Below are 19,341 nucleotides of genomic sequence, written 5' to 3' on the forward strand. Positions count from 1 at the left end.
CATCCTGTAATCCTTGTACAGTATCTCCTGTCATTCCGGTAGCTCCTAGTCCCTAGTGTTGGAGTAACTGTCAATGACCCTGACCTGTTTCTTGTTTAGACGTCATTCTCTGTGAATATACATGTCTGCCCATGCCCTGTTCCTCTGTTCGTCATTGCATGTGTTACCTGCGAGTGTCTGTTACCCAAACATAATTCTGTTGGATGTTTCCCTGCTAAGTACCCTGTTTTGAATCCATGTGTTCTGTCTACAGTATGTTCCCTTGTTTAGTTAAGCCTTGCTAAATTCTTGTAGTGCCTACCTGCCTTTGTTTAGACCCCTCATGGTCCTTTTTGTTTATTGTTGAGTTCAGTTGGTAATAAACTTTCCTGGTCTGTACACCGCGTAGTGGGTCATCGTCCATCATGAAGTTTGCAACAAAAAAAAATCTAAATACAGCTATTTAATTATAGTTTATTGTAACACACAGCGGAAGCTTAGAAGAAATTCTATACCGGATAGCTAACTTCTTATGATGTATGCATGTAGTCTGTGTGTATGGAGTTTCCATGTTATCCCCAGGTCACTTTCCTCCTGTAGTTCAAAAACATGCATTGAGGTCAACTGACCTGCAGCATGTGTGTGTATGTGCACTATTATGGACTGGCACCCCAATCTGGGTGAACCACTGCTATGTGATCTATGCTACCTATGACAGGGACCCCAGGTAAGCTGTTTAATGGATGCAGATCGCTTAGCTGACTATTTCATTGGTTGCTTAATCCTGGAAAACTGAAATATGCAACACATACTGGACAACGCTGCGAATACTTAAGTAAACGTCTCGAATCAGTTAAAAGGATTGGAGCTGTCCGCAGTGCTGAATTAAATGCGCAAATAAACACGACGGCAGAAAACGACCAAGTGCCGTATAAACACGTTTATATAAATTAAAAGGTTGACTACGACAGATATCTTCTTCCGACGTCTGTGAGGTGTATGTACCAAACCTTCCAGATTATTAAAATCTAAACAAATCAGCTATTTTTATGGCGCCCAGGCAATGGGGTTTACGGTTATAAATCACGCAGCGTTGTTATGCATTGTTTTGATTGCTATCAACTTCCCAATCGCAGCACGGCTTTTTCAACATGAAAGGTTTTTTTATTGGACAAGAGTGAGGATGTGTTGGACATGTGATTAAAGATGACCCCGCCCTCCCCCCAACCTTCAAGCGGAGACAGAATGAAAGGACCACATACGGAGATGATGCTGGAGCGCGTGATAGGTGTTCATTTGATTCGCTGTAAGACCTGGTTACGATAGTAGCGTTTAGAAATGTGTTTAACTGTATTACGCTTTGGTATAGGGAAGCGATGGTACATTAATTTATAAAAATATAGCTATTTGTTTAACAACGCGATAAGGCGTTTTGCAATTTCACCACTAATCCTTTTGTTCATTAAATTTAAAAATCTATGCTTTTAGTTGTATTAAATAGTACTAAAACGCATTCATTTACTATCCTTAAAAGTGTAGTTTTGCAAAATGTTAACTAGGATTTGTGGTACAAAAATATATAAAGAAAATGAAGAATCTCTTACACATTAGAAGGTGCGGCCCTGTGGAAACTGATGCAATTATTCTAGATAAATGACCGTGAACGCAAGTGCTCAGAAATTAGTAATACATTTAATTTAAATTCGTGGCGGATTGGTTGTCAAGTAGTGATACCCAGACTTTAAGATAAACATACATTGCTCTGATTTAAGTTTTCGATTAAATAGAGCCTAAGATGGGTTTCATACCTGGCATGTGGTAAATATCTGGATTAAATAACTTTTAAAAGAATCGACGGTAGCACCGCGAGAACAACCTGCGGGTGATGCTCCATCATAGTATACATCAGCACCAAGCAGTAGTTTTCGTACATGCCTAGCGTCTGCAATGAAAAGTATGCGTGCTTTTAGATTTTTGGCTATGTGATTTCGCCGTGCACTTTTATATTTTTATTTTTTGCAAGAAGAAAGCGTTTGGGGAAAGGGTAATTGCGCTCGGGGAAGGCACGGTGCCGCCGGCAAGCATGCCGACTTCACGCTCCGGCGCCAGCGCAGCGGAATACTGGGTCGACGGCTCGCGGCGAGACGCCTCTATAGAGGATTTCTACATCATGGGCCCGGAATTAGGAAGGTACGGCAACCCCCGATCTCTGCCTTGCAGCTGCCCTAATTTCATGGACACTGGTGTGGAATGTCCGTTAATGTCCGCGCAGACGGCTCCTGCTGTATCCCAGATTACGTTATACGCTGTACCTGCGGCGTTTTCCGTACCATGTATGGTCCATGTTGCAGATCGAACCCACACCTACAGGCAGATGTGCATACAGTGGAAATGCATTGCATTTTTACAAATTTCGACAGTTTTGTTATATAAGCCCTAGTCCGCTGCATTTATTAGTACAAGTAATATCAAATACAAAATAACCATATATTACCTGTATAAAATAAGGTAAATAATTGAGGGCACAGTGGAGCAGGTGTGGATCCATTTTTTAGTTTATTTTTTGTAACAGTATTGAAACTTTTTTTAGTGATTATTATTGATTGCAACCGGAACACCGATCACTCAAGTTCATTCACTGCTCTTCTGGATTTACATGAGTTTATCACTCTTATCAACGTTTCAGTAATTGGTGATAGCAATCCGAAGAGTTCCCCTCACAATACAGGGTCTGCCCGCCATTTTGGGTGTGAAAAGATTATTTGAGAATGATTATATCTCTTCCTTTTATGAATAGAAATGCAAGGTTGGCATTAGGTTTTAGGTTAGGGTTTCTGTCGACGTTTGTTGTAGGCTGTAGATTCTTGCTTTTCAATTATCTGTCTTTGAAAGCAATAAAGTAAAACGCTGCATACAGAAAGGAAAGTTGTATAGTTTCCATAGGAGATAAATGTGCATGATCTTATATGTATAGATCTGCACAATCGATAATTGCTAAATTATTAGCGACATTACATAGCGCATACATAGTGCGATAAAACATATTTTATTAAACGCATTTTTTAGAGAGGGCTAAAACTACAGCAAACTAAGATTATATACATTTTAATATTTCTATATATAACTGCCATCAGGTCCAAAAACCTAAAAACGGAAACTGACTTCAAATTCAGACTGTTTTTGTTTATCTCCTATCTCGATCTGACAGTAATTCTGTTCATTTTCATGTTTATTCCCCCAATATGTCACAATACATTTAACTTAAGTGGCAGTAAGGAACTACTGAATGACAAGTAAGCCATTTTGACTTTGGACAGCATTAATGAACTTTCATTATGAAATATATGTTACTTCTATGTTACATTAACAAATGATTTTGAAAAAAAATGGATGGGGCTATTCTGTTCTTCGCTGATTATTTCTTTCAAATACAAAATGAAACATTGTAGCTTTCAACATCCTCTGAATTTACTGAGTGACAAACAGTTAGCAGTTTGATTGCATTTCGGGGGCTGACATGGAATCTCTCCTGAATTCCTCTTCTGCGATGTAGTGTTTGGCTCTGGCAAGCGGCTCTGGAGATGTTCGTGCTGCTGTTCATTCATTGTGGCAGCCTGTCTCATTGACCTCGATCGTTCTGCTTTAGTGAAGGATACGATCAGCAGAGAGGGGAGATAAGAGCCCTGTCTTATTTTAGTCTGCATCTCGCTATCTCTCCTGACCATGATACCGGAGAGTGCATCTGCCCTTCTCTGAAGAGAGTCTCTTGTTTGCCTGTTGTCATGGGTTAGCATGTGTCTGCAGGATGGGGAGTCATTCTTACTGCCTTTGAAACCAAACAGCATGTCATGTGGACTAGAACAACAGTGACAGTGTCTGGAAAGTCATGGGTTTGAACCCCTTGGGCAGGGTCGTATTCATGTCACTGTTGGACCATTAAACAAGACCCTTAACCCCAACTGCTCCAGCGATTCTAGATACTGAATGATCCTGATCTCTGACTTCCTTCTATGTGACTTTGAACAAAATTGTCTACTAAATAAATACATGTAAATTTCCCACTGTATTTTGTTTCAGTTAACAGTGATACAATATTTTATTATTTAAATTGTGCATGAACTGTACAGTAAATAAACACCTGCTTGCAAACAATTTTGCCACAAAACATCGAAAAAAAAAGAAATGATGATTTTAACAAATGATGATTTCAGTATTTCCTCGTTTTCCTGGAAGCCCCCATGTGCTTTGTTTATGTGTCAGTTAAAGGACATTCTACTTTTTAATTTCTGTATAATTCAATCAGAAGCCCATTTATCTACTAGCTCCTTCTGTTACCATCTGCGAAACCTGGTACACAGAGTCCCCATGGTCCTCCCATATATGGATGAGAAGGGACACCAGGGTTTATGTTGTGGAGGAGCCATACTGGTTGCCAAGGGGATGCAGAGCCTTCCAAAGAAATAAAACGGATTGATGGAAGGAGAGGGGTCGAATTAGAGGGACATTGGGCGGCTAATATGTGAAAAATAGATGTTCAGATGTTTGATGGTCCTTTGTGGGTCTTTACAGACTAAAGGATGGTGACCTGGTGTTATTTATGAAAGGGGTTAGTTCTAGTCTACACTGAGTTTCCTGGTTGGGATTCCTCAGAGGCTATGGTCTGTCCAATGCTCTTCCTTATTCTGTGTCAGTAATGGCTGAGAAGTTTTATAACTGGGGAAAATATTTAGTGCATGGTCTCATTTTCACATTTTTAATCATTGTTAAGAAAAAAAATAGAATATAGATGAATTCCCCCATGCTTTATGCACTCCTGGCCAAGAGAAACCTTCATCATTGCTTCTCTGTAGAAGCAGATGCGTTTAATGACATATCCCTGTGGCTGTATAATTTTCCACAAAGGAAGATTTACACACATTGGATGTGATGTGATCCAGGCACACGAGGGTAACATTAAGTCAGCAGGCTCCATCTGTACTCTTTTATTTGTTGGCTTGTTTGTTTATTCTGTAGCTTTAAAGAAATGACCAAGAACAGCGCAGCGTGTCCTGCAAAGTGATCCAGATGTCCACATGCTTTTTGTTTACCTGTGCATTATCATAGTGATATCGTATGAGTCTGTAACACTTGCACTCTGTTTTCTTGATATACCAGATGTTAGTCAGTAAACAGTCCAAACTCCAGCGGTTATACAGCACATATCATGCAGAAAAATAGTTTGTTAACAGTTGCAAGAGTGATTTTATTTCTTCTCCAAGGGGGGCCACGTCTGTGGTGTTCCGGTGTGAAGAGAAGCAGACTGAGAAGCTCTATGCTTCCAAGATACTAAAGAAAACTGTAAGTAGTACCAGCATTGTAATGATTTTCAAAAGCAAGGCCTCAGCGTCTAATGTTTTTATTGCTGCGCTAGATTGACAAGAAAATAGTGAGGACTGAAATTGGAGTCCTGCTGAGGCTCTCCCATCCGAATATTGTAAGTACTGTCAGACTCCTTGTGAATACAAAACATCTCTTAGGTGTTTTTCGTTGGTGAATTCCAAGACTTTTAACCATAATATGGAGCTGGTGGTACGAGGGAAGTCCATTGTTTAGATTTTACCTTCTTGTTTCCCCTGGGTGTAAGATCCGCCTGAAGGAGATCTTCGAGACAGATACCGAGATCGCTCTGATCCTGGAGCTAGTGACCGGGGGGGAACTCTTTGACAGGTTGTTTCTATAAATACTTATGAACCTCACAGCCCAGTACCCTGGTTGAATATTATGGGACCTTAGTCATTTAGCTCTGTATCCAGTTTCATTACAGAAGCCAGTTCGTGACAAGTGCTGTATTCATGCTGTATTATAACTGGACTACAGAGGCTTCAGTCGAATGAAGAGTGAAATGTTTTCACCTTCCTTGCTGAATAACAGATTGCACGTTAATGCTTGATGCATCTGTCGTCAGAAACCACAATCCCTAAAAAAAACTTTGCACTAAATTCCGGTAAATTAAAAGCAATTTATTATAATATGATTGTCTTAATTTTTGGCCTCAGTTCTTAGGTGTAGCCCTATCATTTTCTTTTTATGCGGCCATAGGCTTTTACCCAGAATGCACCTGTTTGTCATCTAATGATTGGCTAGTTCTTGGATCCATGTTGACAGCACATGTGTTCCCCCCCTAGGATTGTGGAAAGAGGATACTACAGCGAGAGGGACGCTGCTCACGTTATCAAGCAGATTCTGGAGGCGGTGGCGGTAAGACCAGGACCGAGAGGTCGCTGATAAGCTCCTATGTGGAGTTTGTCTTCATGTCCTTCCATAGATTTATATTGCAAAGTAAAATTACATCACCACCCTAAAAAACAGGGAAACAGAAGGGAAAATTTTAAGAAAATTTGAAGATATTTCAGCTCAGCAGGATTTTGAGGGTGTAAATTAGTGGTGCGATGAACATGACACAACTGTGGATAGAGGAATATGAACAGAACATTTCTTTATACAGTATCATACAAAAGTCAAAAGAAAGTCAATGGAAATGTTTAAAGCACGGCAATTTGAGTTCCATTTCTTAAATTAGTTTTTATTTTAATACTTTTAAAAAATGTTGTTTCAGTTTTATTAGTTTTCAACCATTTTTATTTCAGTTTGCATTTTGACTGAGCTTCATAATGTAGTTTCAGTTTAGTTTTAGAAGCCCTCAGTAGATTGTGCTGATCGGGGAGGGTCCCTTCAGTAGTGGGGTGGTCAATTGCATGGTCTGGATTACACTATGTTTCATGCTATGATGCTAAAACAACATAGCTACAGACAGTCTACGAAAAGCAAATGTGAGTTTACAAAGGTTGCTGTGTGTTTTTATATGAGACTTTATCAAATATTTTCAGATTGTTAGAATATAAGACTTTGACCTGTGCAGTGTGTGGATGTACAAAAAGATTATTTTTGATTTGAAAACCGGTTCAACCAATTCACTGAAAAGAGCCAGTTTAAAGAAAACTTGGATCATTGACTTGGATAGCCATATCAGGTTGTAGTTCGCATAGTACTTTAATCTCTGACTGAAAATCGCACGAATACAAATGCGATTCTGCATTGTATTGGACTTGTATACTAATATATCAATTGCATTAAAACAGATTTGCGGTGTGATATCACACGTTACATCAGGACTGGCTGTACATATTTTGTGTTACCCTAACCCTTTGTGTTACAGATAGATGCATATTAACTCTTATGGTTGCTAGGAATTAAACTTGCCAGGCTTATTGGAACAGATTAGCAAAATTACCTTACAACCAGTAGTCGAGTTGTAAAAACAAATCAGGGGGGATGGTGAATTTTATCGTTTATCAGACATATTTTGTGCTGATGACAGTGCACATGGTGGGAGACCAACTGTGTACCTTTTTTATTGTTGTTTAAGCAAAAACATAATTAATATATTCTACTATCCTAAAACAACATGCATGGTGTGGATGTTATGTGTCAGATTCAGGTTCAAGTGCAGCTTCATACTCATGGTACTCTGAAATCTTTTGGTAATTCATCCATTAAAATTCAAAACAAAACCTCAGAAAACATTGTAAAAATCTGAATCCTCTCAAGTCAGGTCAAGTCCATTTTAATTCAAACGCAAAAACAAAAGAATGAAACCATTGAAACAATTTACAAAATCATAAATATATAGCACAAACTGCGATTTATGTGACTTACATAAAATCTCATAGAAGTTTCCAAAGATTTTCATAATCACGTTTTTTGTTATCAATTTTCCGGGCTCTTGCTTTTTTTTTCTTTTTTTGGAGTCACCGAGTTAGAGACCGTATCTTCCTTCAGTTATACAGCAACCGTCTCTCACGACGGCCAGGTACTCGGCCGTTTGGGTATTTTCGACACCAGAAGGAAGCCTACAAACGCAAAAGTGACGAATGTAAGTGACGAACAAAAGAATAAACGTAAAAGTGATAAGACTAGCGCAGACGGAACATGAAAAATAAATCCGAAATCGCGGGGGAGGCTTTTGGAGGTTGAATAGCCAAAGATCAGTTTTAAAAATGTTTAAAAATAATTTTAAAAATCGATTCGATCAGACTTTCGAATCGGTTCAACCCGTTCACTAAAAAAACGAATTATAAACATGTCACTGACTAGTACTGACCTCTTCTAAGTGGTGAAAGAGCCAACGAGATCTCTTATCCTCCACTGGCTGATCATCCAGTGCAATCATCTCATTGTAGGAGCGTCTTTATCTCTGGAGGTGCTAACTTTGAACACTGATAAAGTTTAAATATTGGCCAAAATCGACACATCAGTCCAATGCCAGTATGTTGATTTTTAATGAATAACGTTCCGATACTGATATTTTCACCGATATATTGTCTAGTGGTATCACCCATCCCTTCTTTGCATGAAACATGGTGCATCTTGTGAGGCCATATGTATTTTTGTTTATTTGAGATGCTTATCATAGGCTATGCTCAGCATTGATTCGTTAGTGGGGGGACATCTGGTAGCTAGTAACCAATAGGCAGTAGAGGTGCACCGATTTTATTGGCCAACTATCAGTATCAGCCAATCAGTCGATGGTTGAAAATGAGCTGATATTAATCACACACAATTCCTTTTAAAATGGTGACCCATAATGCTTTGCACACCTGTTTATTAAACAGTTAGTGCCGTGTGGAATAATTTTGTTAGCGAAAATGGTGTCACACATGCATTTTGCAAACATGGCTTTGCAAAAATTTTATAAGGAGGATATACTAATACACATTTCAACATCACGACAAATTTGATTGCTCATCTTAAGGCAAGACAGTGAAGAGTATGAAGAGTTTTTGAATAACAAATCCGTTTAAGAAGGCTGCAGTACTTCTGAATAACGCTAGTCTGTCAGTAAAGCAATTGTTTGATAGCAAAAGAAAATTCAATGCAGAAAGTATGAAATTTAAAGCTATTTATCTGGGTAGTAACTGTATATTTGCACAGAAAAATACACACAAATAGCACAATAAAAACTAACAGCAATTTCTACTGTTCTCCAAAAAGTTATTGATCTTGCTGGATGATGAATAGAGCACTGCTTCAGTTCCCAAACCTCTCCTCTGGGTGCACTTAAGCCATTCGATGTACTTGTTAAATTTCATCACAAGCTCACTTAATTAATTAATTTAATTGTTTAAAAAAGTCAATGAGGTATTGATTAGCCATAGGAGGTGAGCTGTGGTCAAGTAGAAAAATATATGGGTGTATTGGATGGTTGCTGCAAATTCTGGGGTGACTTTTGGAGATGTTTTGAAATGGTTAAACTAATGCACTTTTACAGACATAATATCGTAGTTTTATACCAAGCTGAAGATCATTTATGCATCATTTTCTTTGACTACCTCAGACTTTTGCAGTCTCACATTTCGTAACATGTATTTAGATTGTGGCAAATCCCTGTGCTGTGTTTTGACGGAAAAGCCTGCAGCAGTGAGAAGTTTTCACTCTGAGAGGTGTCCTGATGACCACATGCAGGCCAGCGAAGTGAACCTGTACTAGGGTGCCCAGGTCATAAATGTGGGTCACGTTTGTCGTCATGAATAGGAGGAGAGAGGCCAGATGAGCTGAAAATGTGAAATAATCCGCTTGTAAAAGCTTTCACATTTTTTATTCTGTTAATCCCCCATCCAAAAGAGTCAGTAGGACATCTGTTATGTAATGGTGTCACAGAGCATATGCTTCTGCGCTACACGCTCCGTGTTTTTTAACGCATGTCTAGCACTGCCATGCTGTCGATCCATCCCTCTCGCTACGTTTTAATCTTTATTAGTCGTGAGCAAATATGTGCCTGCCTGCACTTGCACCCGGAAGAAGCTATGGCTTAGACACGCCCTGACATGCAGCTCATGAGATGTTGCCAGTTCCTGGGGGTGGATGCCGTTATCATAACGTGTGAACTTTTGATTTCTCAATAAATATTGGTTTCCGTTGGACAGGATTATCAGAACATTTCTAACCAAGCAAGGACTGAGGATGCAAGCAGAGCTTCTTAGATGGGGCAGGGTTTAAAGGTCAAAGAAGGTCTGATATACTTAGATGAAGGATTCGACAATGACTCGGAAATGGTCGCTATAAACCGATCAAACGACAAACAGAGGATCAGCAAATTCAAGAAAGACCACTAGATTCAATCCCATATTTTGTTTCCAGACAAACATCAACTTTGTCCCCAAAACATTCTGGAATCCAGAATGTCTGCCGGGATCCTTAAGAAGGTGACAAGGTTCTTAAAAACATCTCGCTTGACATGAAGTTGACAAGAGCAACCAGTTTAGGAGATGATCCTTGACATGGCAGCCCAGGTCAAAGAGATGAGACTGTCACCAAGAGAAAGACTACAGATTACTGAGTTATCTGAATGCAGCAAAAGGCAAGTATTTGAAAACCTGTCTGAACAAGTCAGAATGAAATGCAAGACTGTCCACTGTGGAATAATGGTACATTTTCTTTCATCCTTTTTTGCTATCAAGTATTTCTTTGATAAATTTATTCTTTGGAGATACTCAAGCAAGGAGGAACCAAAATAACGCTCACCACCATTATTTATGGCTTGTACATGGTCCTCATTAATCACAGATTCATCTTTGAATGGAATGAAGTGTAAATGGAGTCCTTACATCTGACTAATTAAGTCTAACCCTCATGTTTAATGAGTGGGATGTTCCGTCTGTGAGATATGGATGGAGTGTTCTTCACTGTAGTGAATGATCACTTTATGGTGAGGAGAACGACGGGGAGAGGGACATGGGCCTCGCCGTAGCAGCAGTAATTAAGACAGCATGATCGTTATTAAATAAATAGGCTAATTACAGCTGCCTCAGAAGCATGTCACAGCTTCCGATAAGTAGCTCTGCAAGATTATGATGTCATAATTACTATGTACCGTATAATAATGCTCACATTTTAATAACCATGTACTGTATCTTGGAGGAACAGATATAAAGTTACGTTTTTGTTTTGCCATGTAAAAAATGACTTAATACCAAACATGTATACGAAAGTTATCAGTTAACAGAAGGTTTGTATTATTTAAAGAGGAATAAATGTGATGTAATATTCCTACAAGAAACACATCAACCAGTTTCATCAACCAGGGTCCCCCAGATGTGGGAAAAGCATTGACAGACGGCTCATCAGGCCATATTACACCTTTTCCATTGCTCAAGGACAGAGGTCCTGTGGTTTCACGCCAGGTTATGTATCTTTCTTGGCCTTGGATACACATGCTTCCTAAATGGCAGCCCTGCCATAAATTCTAGCTTTGTGAAACTCACAATCTACAGCTTTTGTTGAGACACAGATCATAGTTTTTGAGGTCATACATTTATACGGTCTGGCCCGGTTGGTGAGCTTCAGCTTGCGACCACAGTTCCTCTTCGTCATTGTCCACGTTCCACAGACATTTTCATGGTTATAGAGACTGTTTGCTTTTGACACATCCAGTAATTTTGCAGTTTTCAGCAGATGTGCCTGCAAAATAGGCACTTATAACCTCTCTGAAAGCCTGATGTCACTTTCAGAATGTACATATCAAAGTCTGGATGCACCCTTTTTGTCTGATACATCCTGCTCATTAGCACTGAAGCGAATATGACTCACTTTTGTAGCTGAGTTTGTAAACGTGATCTAGTTACTTTTAAGATATCTTTCATCTGCCATTTCCGTTATTTTTGCTGACCCTGGATCAGGCAGGAACATGAAACCTGTAGTTAATGCCATAAATTACATGGTTACAGAATCTGCCGGTTTAAACGTTTTAAGGTTTTAGGGTAGTGTTTCCCAGTCTGGTCCTCAGGGACCCGCAGACAGTCGACCATAGGGAGCTGGGAGGGAGCAAAAATGTGGACTGTCTGAGGTGCCTGAGGACCGGGTTGAGAAACACTGTTTTAGAGGCATTTCTGGTGGATGGAACATTTGATTCAGGTTTGTAGTGTCAGAAATAGAGATGGTTACTTGTGGATAATTTCACAATAAAGAAATAGATTGTACTTTTTTACGCCACATGACTCAGGCAGTATCCCAGTTTACATTTCTAATTATGAAATGGATACATTTATGAAATGAATCCTTTTCCCCCATTTATGATAAATTGGGAAGAAATCAGTGTGCAGGACAAAATTTCTCTACTGAGTTAAAAGTAAAAATTTAAATAGAATCTTGATTTAAGTGATACAGACTGCGTAGACTCCTTGGGAAGTGTGGAAAGATGGGACAGGGCAGAAATTACAGAGGCTGCACATAGAGATGCCATAGGGGAGCACAAAAATGAGGAACGAGGACAAAAGCACAACGCTGCCTGCCGACTGAGGGGGGTGAAAAATCTCTCATAGGCACTTAACTAGATGGTCTGTGAAACAGAGGGAAGTTCACTCTACTTTCCCTGAAATGCTGTCAGAGGAATAATTCCCAGTAGGACTATAAGAGGGCCAAGCAGAGTCCTGTCAGAGGAAAAACAGCAGCTGTTAAGACATCTTCCAGAAGGCCTGCTGGGTGTAAAACCAGGACAAACATCTGTTAGAGAACCCAGTGCAGTTAAGGACCATAATCCATTAAAGAAACCCATTTAACATGCAATATATGAGGGTATTGCAGGATCTGCTTTCTGTGCAGGGAGAGAGGACCTGGAAACATGGTAAAGTGTAGGGAGAACTGAGCTGTCCACCAATCACTGGAGCTGTCGTATAATTTTGGGGCCTGTGGACTTCAAAATGCTGTAATAGCAAACAGGAAAGCATGTGTTCCTCACTGATGAACTGAGAAAACCTGGCAGAGATGACCAGAATGTAGGGGACTGTACATCCTGCAAATTGTGCATGATCTAAGACTAGTTTTGAGGCTAGGCATTGTGCACGGTAGTGATGTAATTTGTCCTCAAATGTATAAGATATAACTCACTTAATTTGCAGAAAATCCAATTGCTCATGGGTTGGTGCAACTCCTAGAGCTCCTAGTGAGAGAATTCATGACATGCACAATCTACACAGCCCCAAATTCGTGCAGATAATTGTGCCTAGGAGAGTCGTCTTTCCACAAGGAGAAAGCACACAAAGAAGCTAATTACTTACATCATGAGGAAACTCCCACATGATCAGAGCTGTTCAATAATAGAGGAGTGTCTAGCTAAAAAGCAGGAATCGCCTGTGATTATTTTCTAGGCCACAAGTTCAACTGGGAGCCAGACTACCAGACTCCCATGGCTGGAGAAAAAGTGGGTTTCTGGTGGTAGGGTTACAGGATGGCTTCATGCCAACTAAACGTTTGACATTGTCATAGGAGGAACAAAGAAAAGAAAGGCCACCAAGGGGACATTTAGAGCATACTCGCTAAAGACCTACACGAGTAAAAATTATTTACAAAAATCAATATGTCTCCTACTAATACCTCAATATACAAATTAAATAAAATTACCCAAGTAATGACTAGGATCTTGGAACATTTAAAGTTTAGTACAATGATAAAAGAAATATGTAAAGATTAGGGGGGTATCGATACAATCTCCTCTTCAGTTTGATAGCCGATTCAGGGTTACAGTTCAATATACTCACAATATAGTCAACAAAATAAGACTGAAAAACTAAGATCTCACAGTTCTTATTTATTGCAGTTAGACATGTATGTTTACAAAAACACTGTTGTTACACCAGATCTTTGCAGTTTTCTCCTTATTCTTCAGACTCCAGTGCAAAATGCAAAAATAAAATTAAAAAATTAAAGTGATTTTTAAAAAAACAAGCACATACCTACCTTCTTGAAACTAATGGAAAAATAAGAATACAGCAAAATTCCCTTAATGTATAAACAATGTACAAGACTGGAAACAAAGATGTCACAGTTTTTATTTATTCCTTTTAGGCATGTACATTTACAGAAAATTTTCAAGCCATTTCTTATTGCAGTTTTCTTCTTATTCTCCAGTGCAAAATGCAAAAATAAAATCTCAAACCAAAACTGAGATTATGCCTATTGCGCCCTCTTGTGTTAACATTGATAAATGATTTAATGTTTTTACACCCCTACAATGTGTATTGTCACATATTTGAATTGCGAATGATGTATTGTTACACCCCTAGTAAAGGTGCTGGGGGCCTGCCTATATTAGAAGGGATTAAAATGGGAGCATTGATAGCGTAGGGCTTGCTTATCCAGTCCTCAACATGCTGGTTACATTTCAGAGATGAGAAACAGCCAAAATACCCAACAACTCTGTTCAGGACAAGCAGTTAGGCTGAATGGTATAGCCAAAATAATGGTGGTATGTTCAAAATCAAACAGACCTGATCCGTTCCCACTGGTGAACTTTGTTGTAATTATTGAACAATGGGTTAGGGTGAGGGTTGGTTAAAAGGACAGGATGATGGTGATACGATTATCAGATGCATGCATTTTCTGGGGCAGAAAACACAGCCATTGAGACCCACAAAAATGTCCACGCATGCGGATAATGTTATGACATATAATATTTCATCAAATTCAATACCACCAATAATATCAATGTCAGAGAATACAGTACATTCTGATGATATAAACTCTGTGAATCGAAACCAGAATCAATGACATTTGTATGATTTAATACCAATGACATTAGATGTGTTTCCAGTAAGGTTAGGAGTCAGACTCGATGCAGTGGATTGTTAATGTACAAAAGGAGCCCATCTTCACTGAATGCTCTCCCAGAAGATCAGTGTTATTTTGCTGTAACGATGGTGGGGTGACTTTTGAGGCATCAGTATCTTTCTCAGGGGGGCAGCAGCTGCTGAAGCAGGATAATAAAAACCAGGATCCTGCTGTCTTGGGTTTCTGAAGGCACTGGTCTCTCTGACAGGTGGGGAGCAGAAAATGGGGACCACCGCTGCCCCCTGGGCTGCTGCGGCAGCACCGCCCTGAAATGACGAGCGTGCTTAAACGAGAACCAGCCACCTAGGAGACTAAACGCTCAACGGCTCAGTGGCTCCGGAATTGCGCAAGCAAGAAGTAGAGCAACAGGACACAACATGAGTGTGTGAACGAGATAGACAATGAGGGTCCTTAAAGACCAGTAAAAACAGTGAACCTGCTTCCAGATGGCAGGTCAAAAACCTCCCTACATATTCAGCCTGACAAAAGTCATTTATAGTTATAAATATTCTGGGTCAGTGACACCATTTTTAGCTCAATAAATTGTCTTAGAATTAGACTTTTACATGATTGTCAGTATTTTATATCAGGCAGGAAGCTTTATGTAATATTGCTTATATTGAACCAAGCAGAGATAAATGGTTTCAGGCTGCTACACATGCAAATGTGGAAACAATTGAACCCTTCTTATCTTATACGTCTCTTCAGCTCTTTCCAGGCGGGCTTTTGAAGCCGAACTACACCCTAAATCCATAAAAAAAACGGCCTATTGTAAGAGAGAGGAGACCATCGATCAGAATGTGTGGGTGTTTTATCGGGGATGAATGTGTAACATCTTGCCCCCGGATCTGCCTGTGCTCCCGTTGCAGTATTTACATGAGAATGGAGTGGTACACCGGGACCTGAAACCAGAGAACCTCCTCTATGCTGACCTTTCCCTGGATGCCCCTCTGAAGATAGGTGATTAAACACGTAGTCGTCAGAGGCTCACCTTTTGTTTCTGGGCATTGTTTACGTAATGCCAATGTCACCAAAGGCTGTGGATGACACAAAGAAACGCAGACTGGTTTAAGTTTGACCAAGCTAAACTGTAAAAACCTGCTTTGACTAGTGGGACACATGCCATAAGACGTTCTTTTCACTGTCACAGCGGATTTTGGCCTCTCCAAGATCATAGACGACCAAGTGACAATGAAAACAGTGTGTGGTACTCCTGGGTACTGCGGTGAGTCGTTCCCCTTTACATCACTTTACGAGAGACAGATGACGCTCTGTGAATGCAGCTGCTAGACACGCATAACAGGACACAACATGAGTCAACATGTAACAGAAACCAGCGGTGACACACCAGGAACAAGTCAAGCGCTGCCGCCCAGGGACCCCGTACTGTGGACGTGACAGGCGCTTCTTCCGTCTCCCCTCAGCTCCGGAAATCCTCAGAGGCAGCAGCTACGGCCCGGAGGTGGACATGTGGTCCGTTGGAGTCATTCTCTACATACTGTGAGTTCAGATCAAACGAGGCTGTGGTGCATTCTGGGAAGTTCGGATTGTTTTGCTTTTGCAGAGGAAATATTGATGTGTGTTTATGCAATGTACATGTGTGTATGGTATATAAAACCACTATATTTTCATGCCTATGAATAACTGCCAGATTTTCTGTTTCCCATTCTTAGGCTTTGTGGATTTGAACCATTTTTCGACCCAAGGGGAGACCAATACATGTACAGCCGCATCCTTAACTGCGACTACGAATTTGTCTCCCCCTGGTGGGATGAAGTTTCCTTAAATGCCAAGGACCTGGTGAGGATTTCGAACAGGACAATGGGGTTATAAGAACTACAGTGCTAAATGATACTATATTCACAGTTAAATTTTGCCTATTACAAACGATTCTTTGAGGAAAATTTGTTCCAATCTAAAAAAAAAAAAAAAAAAAAAAAGGCAAAGCTTAATATGCGTCATGGCTTAATGATGTATTGCATCTAACTAAAGAGAGCAAAGTGAAGAAACAGATAAAATATCTACAGCCTATTAATAAATAAATATGCCCGTTTTTTTTTTTGTCATATAACCACTAATAAAAATGATGTTTGCTTAGTATGGGTCGGGCTGCTTGGGGCCGTGTTCTGAAATCCCTCCCCCCACTCTGTGTGATACGTGGGGGCAGGTCAGCAAGCTGATCGTCTTGGACCCCCGCAAGCGCCTGACGGTTCAGCAGGCCCTGCAGCACCCGTGGGTGCTGGGGAAGGCTGCCCGCTTCTCGCACATGGACACCACCCAGAGGAAGCTGCAGGAATTCAACGCCCGGCGCAAACTCAAGGTCAGCGCACCGCTCGTCGGGGCTCACTGCTTCACGGGGGCATGCAGGGAGCGCCGGTCTGGATCACCATCGGCAACAGGGTTACTTAAACCGGGTTTAGCAGAGGCTACATATTAAGCAGGTACCCACATATAGCAGCAAAGGCACTGCACTGTGTACTATAGTTATAATGACTTGTAGCACTTCAGCTTGCAGCTAAGACATTCAGTGAAGTTACACTGAAAATATGAAGTTCTTCTTTGTCCATCAACTGCTCTGTTTAGAGTGGTTCTTCCATGCACTCACTGGATTCTCTCGTGGTATAGTCCCTAGCAGGATATTCTTGCCGTTTTCTGCAGGACATTCTGTTGGGGTTCCGCACGTCTCGTCATTTTACCGCTCCTCTGGACAGATGCCTTGTGTGTTCTCTTGGGTCTATACTATTTCAGAAATCTGACATTTATTACTGAACAGTTATACTGCTTGACAAGAAGTGGCTTGCACTGGCTCTGTTTTGCATTTGGTATCTGCTCTTCCGCACCAACAGTGAGATTTGTTCCCCAAGCAGGCTGCGATGAAAGCAGTGGTGGCCACCAGCCGCATGCACGAGGGTTCCCGGCGACGCACTGACAGCTGCGAAAGCCCCGGGTCCGACAAGACCGCTCAGGAGAAGAGCGTGCAAAAGAAGTCATCCCCGGACTGCCGGAGTCAGCAGAGTCACACCAAAGACACTCCTGACCTCACTGATGAAAAGGCTCCACCACCAAGTCAGTCCTCCCCGCTAATTCATGCTCTTCCACAATGCAGCCCAAAGAAACCCGCTGCCCGTCCACTGCCTACAGGATGCCCTCCTGGCCTCCCGCCCACCCGGCCGCCCCTGAAACCAGACGGACTCAAACAACTGTCCGTCATCCCTAAAACTGCAGTCGTACGGCCCCGAATCACTGCAAAGAGCTGCTCAGTGGCTCCGGTAGACAAGCGGGAGCCCTCCCCAATCCTACCTACCCCCCCGAGCCCCAGAAATATCAGCAATGGCTTTATGGTGGAGGTAGAGACCAGCAACAAGACAACTCAGTGTCAGTGACTGTGAGTACTGCAAGAATCATAAGGAAACGGGGACTCATTTTGTGGCAGGAGGTTAAAGATACATCATGGTAATGTCAGGAGGAAAAAACACTATTCTGCCCACTTCCTGTGTATACTGATTCACCAATGACAGTTTCAGACATCGTCATTTTCTGTTCCAAGTGGTGATTTCTGGAAGGCAGCCATTGCTGCCAGTTACCATCCTTGCCTCCATCAAATATTTGCTCTTTTTTTTTTTTGAGGACACCCTCAACAGCAATTTCAATCAGTTTGGCATTTAATAATAGTCTTGGCACTTCCTTTCCGCTTCTTAAGCATTTGCACACTAAAGACAGAAATGTCTGACATATACGAATAGGATGAAGGTGTCTATTTCTTTTTGTAACAACTGTATAAGAACTTGTTTTTATTGTGAAAGCCATTCAACGCAAAAATGCTCTCTGATGCTCTTCGTCCTTCATGCATCTCCTTTACTACACATAATTTGTTTTTCAGGGTGAGTGAAATTCACACGGAACGGTTTTGGGTCCTTGTCATATAGAAAGAAGATGGTACTTCCTCTCTATATAGAGAAACGTCATTAGGTCCTGGACACAGGACAGTCTCCTGTTTAAAGAGACACTACAGATGTCATGAGGCATATTTTCAAAGGAGTCAGTTATATGTCGAACTGACAACATTACCCTTTATTTTAATTCACTATCTACCTCGTGACTGCACTGGAATCTCAAAAATGGAATGCTGGTCATTTGATTTAATTCGATACATTTTCCACAGTCACACTTTTGATCTCCATCCCCATATGTTTTCTATCAAAGGGCTGCACACGGTGGACCCCAGATATATAGCAAACGTTGAATCTGTCCCCAGTTAGGAAGTTCGGATCTCCTTGGTTAATTTGTGTATACTGTCGCTCGCCAGACAATTGTGCAGATACAGTAAGAGTATCATTGCTAAACAAGAGATTTGCAAAAGTAACTGAAGCATCGATAGCAATGGACAGGGGACAATTAAAAAGGGTGATAATTGGCTAAATCTGTACGATGGTATATGAATATAGATTTTACCAGTATCATTGCTTTAAAATGCTATGTTTAAAATATCGTCATCTTAGGCAAAGTTCGTGCTTGTTATGATGTTACAGTGTTAAATGTTTTGCTTAATACACGTAATGGGTAGTCTGAGATTTGAGCATTTTTGAGATGTATGAATGGTGATGCAGATTTACCAATATCTTTAATTACCATACAGCGGTAACCACCTTTAACTTAACCTTTTCCTGAACTTTGAATAAATACATGCTTAAATGACTGTTTATTTTGATGTCAAGTTGTGTT

The 19,341-nt window shown here is 40.6% G+C and overlaps 1 protein-coding gene and 1 long non-coding RNA gene across 3 annotated transcripts; one reads left to right on the top strand and one right to left on the bottom strand.

The window, feature by feature from the left end:
• The first annotated feature begins 1,207 nt into the window (after window positions 1-1,207).
• LOC111844630 (calcium/calmodulin-dependent protein kinase type IV) lies at window positions 1,208-19,315 on the top strand. Of its 2 annotated transcripts, XM_023813269.2 has the most exons (12): window positions 1,208-1,285; window positions 2,006-2,169; window positions 5,238-5,316; window positions 5,390-5,452; window positions 5,603-5,685; window positions 6,144-6,216; window positions 15,489-15,579; window positions 15,770-15,844; window positions 16,044-16,119; window positions 16,293-16,419; window positions 16,787-16,939; window positions 17,484-19,315. In XM_023813269.2, the coding sequence occupies exons 2-12, from the start codon at window positions 2,063-2,065 to the stop codon at window positions 18,000-18,002; spliced, it is 1,446 nt and encodes a 481-aa protein (XP_023669037.1). In that variant the 5' UTR covers window positions 1,208-1,285; window positions 2,006-2,062; the 3' UTR covers window positions 18,003-19,315. The 2 variants fall into 2 exon arrangements, with proteins under 2 accessions (XP_023669037.1, XP_023669038.1); XM_023813270.2 differs by having other exon boundaries at window positions 1,224-2,169; window positions 17,487-19,315.
• On the bottom strand, window positions 5,359-8,839 carry LOC111844633 (uncharacterized). The gene is made up of 3 exons (XR_002838438.2): window positions 8,120-8,839; window positions 7,675-7,868; window positions 5,359-6,316 (listed from the first exon to the last, which is right to left on the bottom strand). It is a non-coding gene; the product is annotated as an uncharacterized lncRNA (long non-coding RNA).
• Window positions 19,316-19,341: the final 26 nt, after the last annotated feature.

This window comes from Paramormyrops kingsleyae, chromosome 15, assembly GCF_048594095.1.
Source record: "Paramormyrops kingsleyae isolate MSU_618 chromosome 15, PKINGS_0.4, whole genome shotgun sequence".
Classification (NCBI taxonomy): Eukaryota; Metazoa; Chordata; class Actinopteri; order Osteoglossiformes; family Mormyridae; genus Paramormyrops; species Paramormyrops kingsleyae.